The 5,201-nt window shown below is 39.0% G+C and overlaps 1 protein-coding gene across 1 annotated transcript; it reads right to left on the minus strand.

The window, feature by feature from the left end:
- Positions 1–913: 913 nt before the first annotated feature.
- LOC125721184 (uncharacterized) lies at positions 914–4,107 on the minus strand. The gene is made up of 4 exons (XM_048997240.1): positions 3,715–4,107; positions 2,356–2,511; positions 2,148–2,240; positions 914–1,331 (listed from the first exon to the last, which is right to left on the minus strand). The coding sequence occupies exons 1-4, from the start codon at positions 3,814–3,816 to the stop codon at positions 1,008–1,010; spliced, it is 675 nt and encodes a 224-aa protein (XP_048853197.1). The 5' UTR covers positions 3,817–4,107; the 3' UTR covers positions 914–1,007.
- Between the last annotated feature and the right edge of the window lie 1,094 nt (positions 4,108–5,201).

A 5,201-nucleotide genomic window follows, 5' to 3' on the forward strand; every position in this document is an offset into this window, starting at 1 on the left:
AGTTTTCTTTACTTGTAAAATTAAGTTGCAATTACTACCAAAACTCATTTCTTACATACAAAAAATCAAGTAGTCTACACAAAGACTAGCTTTACTTTATCTACATAATAAAGTGATGCAAAAAGTTGCCTTACCTTTTTTAAGTAGATCAGACACAACAACTCAAATCATGTTTAGTCTACTCAAAAAGTATATGTCCTCTATCTGTAACATTCCCCATCACAAATCAATGTGCATGGAGCCAAGACTTGACCATAATGATAAATAACCAAGAGCTGCAACTATTAGTTGATTAATGAATTAGTTGCTATCAACAATTTGTATAATTTTCTCTGAGTCATATTTTGAAGAACAAAAATCAAATTATCTGATGTGAAAGTTTTAAATTGTGGACTGTTAACACCAAACAAGAGATACTGGGTTGCATCTTTGGCTTTGGCAAACCAGTAATTGATTTTCACCATTTTCTTACAAATTGATTTATCACACATACTATTAACGAGACCCACAAGAGTCAATCTCAGGTTTATTTATGCATCTAAACCCAAAACAAAACTTGTCAGTTAGCTCAAACAAAATAAAAGTTTTGACAATAAAAGAAAAAAAATCTATTCCACAGAGCTATGAACACTGACTGAATGGATAATTGCTGTCAGTACAAGACATGCTATCAGAACAAAACTGACAGTTTTTCTTAGAGGTCAGAACACCCTAACAGTAACGTTCATATTCACGGTTACAGATACTGTACACTGATGAGGCAAAAATCAAAGCAAAATCCAGCATCTCTCAAAAATTAAATTAATACATAACAAAAAAAGGCATGTGCCAGCATACTCTTTTTAAATTAAATTTAATATTTTTCTGCATATTAAAGATACGAAAATGAAAAGTGTAACCTGAGAGCATTAGGGGAACCTCAGAATATGCAGTGTAAACCTATTAGCACAACTTGGTACGAGTGAGTTCAGTCAAAATCTACACCTTCAACGTCATCTGTATGGCTTTTAAGCATGCAAACAGACCTTGAGATCGTGGACTTTGGAAGACATTTTTTTGTTTGCATCCTCCAGCTCCAGAAAGATCTTCTGAAAGACCTCAAATGTATATTTCAGTTTATTAGGGTACCTTAGGTCCAAGGCATAGAGAAGGCCCATCAGATAGGTGCAAGCATGAGCCACATCTGGGATACCAAAAAGGATTTCTGCTCCTTCGATGGCTATTCCAGCTAGCTTGGGGAGATCTTCTCTGGCTTTGCTGACCACAAAGATGCCGAGGACAAATGTAGTAATGGCTTCTTGGACAGCTGCAGCATCGCTGTCATCGAAAACCTGTGAAATACAACAGGGAATAAAATGTATTATTGTATATATAAAAATATCACATATTTGGGTCTGTCATTTACAATTCTACAAATGGTTATACATCAGATATTACTTTTTTGTTATTTCACTACAGCGTTTAACCATATAACAAAGCAAAATCATACGTCAAATGTCATAAAGTAATCAAATCCAACTGTCAGTAGCAGTTCTCAGAAAACCCCAGGATGTTCTTTTACATAGAGTAGAAGTAGTCTCCAGGCATCTGTGATGATTTTACATGTTTCACTGTCATTTTTAATTAAGACACTAAAATCTTATGAACACCACAATGGAAATAAGTCTTAGATATAGTGTTCTTTTTTTATCCTTGATTGTACATTTTTCCTTTTTGTGTAGGGCATGTTGATACAATCAAATAAATCAAATCCCATTAATTTTGACATAGGCATGTTATTTAAAATCTACTAGAAAATCTGGTCAAATTATCATCATCAAACAGCTTTGATGAACTTGTATCTCATTGACAGGTCTTTGAATCAGTTATATATTCAGGAGGTAGAGCAGTCGCCTGCCAATCGTGGGATCGATGGTTCGATTCCCCGCTGCTCCTGTCATATGTCGAAGTGTCCTTGGGCAAGATACTGAACCCCAAATCACCCCCGGTGTGTCAGGTCAAGCTGCATAGCAGCTCTGCTGTCGGTGTGTGAGTGTGTGTGTGCTTGTGTGTGTGAATGGGTGAATGAGAAGCAGTGTAAAGCGCTTTGAGTACCATAGGTAGAAAAGCGCTATATAAGTGCAGACCATTTACCATATCTTCCTTACCTTGAAGTCCTTGATTAACTCCCCTAAGTTTTCACCAAGGTAGACAATGAGGCCCCTTATCACAACTTCTCTTCGGGACTCGATGTTGCTGTCCTACAAAAATATGTCAATGAGATTACTCATTAATATGAGATTAATTTAAAATACAATATTATACTACTATTAGACACTAGAAAGCCACTACATAAAACTAACTACTAATACATGCCTCATTTAACATGTCAAGGGTCTCATCAAGTTTTTTCCCCACGGCTCCACCCTTCCTCCTGTACAGGCTCAACAGCTTGGGTGTGTATTGGTCCAACTTGCCCAAGAATGTGGATTGCAGTGGCTTCAGTGTGATCCTGCGGAATTCCTCCTCTATCTGAGAGACCAGGAGAGAAACATGGAGATGTAGAAACATGAGATACACACAAAAAAAAAAGAATTACAGACAAACATGGGCAAGAGAAACAGAATGAGACACAGAAACATGGTATCCTGAGTGTTCTGAAAGCAACATTTACTTGATAAGTGATGTAAGAATACTGCAAAATTATCCACAGGTAATTAGGTGAGAATAGCATTTATTCTAAAAGCCTCATCTGGTAAATATATTGTTCATTTCCCCACCAGTGTTAATCAGATAAGTTTAGCCTTTATTCTCAGAGCTTCATGAGCTAAGCATTGAGCTTATTTGTGCTCACAAATTTTTGCTTTACAGCTTATATTGGGCATAAGATTGACCTTTCGCTGGCCCCGCCCCCAAAACAGCCACTGACCAATCACTCAACTGTTACTATTTGAGCAGGTCTGACAAACATTAACTCCAAGCAAGATGGTGAAGCGGTGCGCCCACATCTACTAACTAGATGTCAGGGGGAACTCAGTGCTGAGGAGCGTGGTCTACCCGCGGATGAGCGTGAGCTGGCTTGGGATTGCCACTGACTGTCAGCGACGCAGGCGGTGCTGGGAGTGCTCACCGGCCAAACGCGCGCTACTCGGCAGAGCTGATCTAAAGAGAGAAAGGAGATCAAGGCTGGTTCAATTTGGAGGATGTCACGAAGATATTGCTCCAAAAAAAGGTCACTGACAAGCATGGGAATACCTCTTCCAGTCATGATAATCTGTTGCGCAGGTCGTGTTTGTCGGACGTAACAACAGTAACTAAGGGGGGCGGGACTCGGCGAAAGGTCACTTGTTTCCTCCGACACAAAAGGAAGCCCTCACTGTTTAGCCAGCTACATTAAAACTTAGCAGCTGTCTACAACTATCCATCCATCCATTTTCCAAACCGCATATCCTATTGGGTCGCGGGGGGTCCGGAGCCTATCCCGGAAGCAATGGGCACGAGGCAGGGAACAACCCAGGATGGGGGGCCAGCCCATCACAGTGTCTACAACAATCCCTTTCATATTTCAATGTTGTACTTGTGCACCCAAAACACTGTTGAATCTTAAAACTGGAAGTTGTCTAACGTTCACTTCAGAAAGTGTCACCCAGGTTACAAGGCAATGTCACTGATACAATTCCAAAAGGTGATCTTCACTTTGTGCTAGTGAAGACATAATTAAAATGTTCAATATACCTGGGAAAATTCAAACAAGGCGGGCCATCGAGCTTTGAAGTCAATCACAGGTGGTTTGTTGAGGATTACATCACTTCGACGCAGTGAGAAGGTTTTTGCCATCTTTTCATTTATGACTTTGTTATTGTCTCGCTTCTTGCACTCATAGAGAAGGTCCACTCGCTCCTTCTCAAGTGTTGCATCGGTTTCACCTTGAGGGTGAGGTGGGAGGTAGTTTACCTCAGATTTCTTTGCCTTTTTCAAGTTTCTACATGGAGAGCTGGAGTCTTCGGTCCATTTTTTCTTTCTAGAGTTTACATTCAGCTCTGGTAGTCCAAGGTGTCTCACTTTTGCTCTGTAATTGCCAAGCTTATACTTCAAGCTGTTGTGCCAACTGTATAAACCATTGAAGGATACTGGGTCCCTCAAGCATGAGTGCTTTGCAACCAGGGCCTCGGCAACCTGCTCCCTTTGTGCTTGGGAAGGATAGGCAGTGTAAACAAAGATGCTATCTGCTAGTTTGTCCAGAATGTTGGATTTTACTGCAGGATTGCTGAGTAAGGTTCCGTCCTTACTGTAAGCTTCATTTGCAGCTTGCAGAATGAGTTCAGTATCAAAGGAGAAAGTAGGTATCTCAAACTGAGCAGGCCAAGACTCTGAACGAAGGGAGGAGGCGCTCTCTGGAGAAGACAGAATTATTGTTGATGCTGTGGAACAGCTATCCTCTGATGACTCTACAAAACTAGAATCAACACTCTGATGGACTCCTTTTGCAGTCAAAGAATCCTCAAATGTTAGTGTGATCACTGGTTCAATAAGAACCACCTTGATAGTGTTTTTGTCCTTTATATCCTTAGTTTCAAGTAAAGTAAAAAACTGACCATCAAAATCTTGGTCCTAAAACTGAACAGTAAAATCTTGTTTAATTTCAAATGTCTCTTGTAAAATAGTCTTCAATTCCCCACAGTCTGAGGGATTCCCAAGGGCAAGAGAAGCTTGCGAATTTCTTCCTGCAGCATGACCCGAAGTCTGACAGACATGTTGAATCTGTAGTAGGAAAAAAAACCCCAAAAGGTTATGTTGAATTCAGACATGAAAACAATAAATTTACATCTTATTACAAAGGGATAACTTAAAAGCATTTTTTAAATTTATGTTGAGTATAATCAGTATATGCAGAATTATTAGTATTTTAATGCAAGTAAAGATTTAACCCCTTTAATGCCAGGTTTTGTCATTAAAACAAAGGTGTTTGGAGGGTTAACATGTGATATTACTTTAACAATTCTTTTCTATTATATCTCAATAAAATATTAATTTTTTTAAGTATACTGTATGTTTTTTAAGATTGTTTCTTTAGTTTACAAAATACCACTGGTTTTCTTCCTTTTTTGACACCATGAAATCTGCTTGAAAAATCAGCACCATCCACTTGAGAATAGCTTGGCTTTGATTGCTGTTTACATTTGCCATTGTTGCTGTAAATTTTGCTGTATTTTCTACAGTTT

Source organism: Brienomyrus brachyistius, unplaced genomic scaffold (genome assembly GCF_023856365.1).
Source record: "Brienomyrus brachyistius isolate T26 unplaced genomic scaffold, BBRACH_0.4 scaffold32, whole genome shotgun sequence".
In the NCBI taxonomy this organism is placed as follows: domain Eukaryota; kingdom Metazoa; phylum Chordata; class Actinopteri; order Osteoglossiformes; family Mormyridae; genus Brienomyrus; species Brienomyrus brachyistius.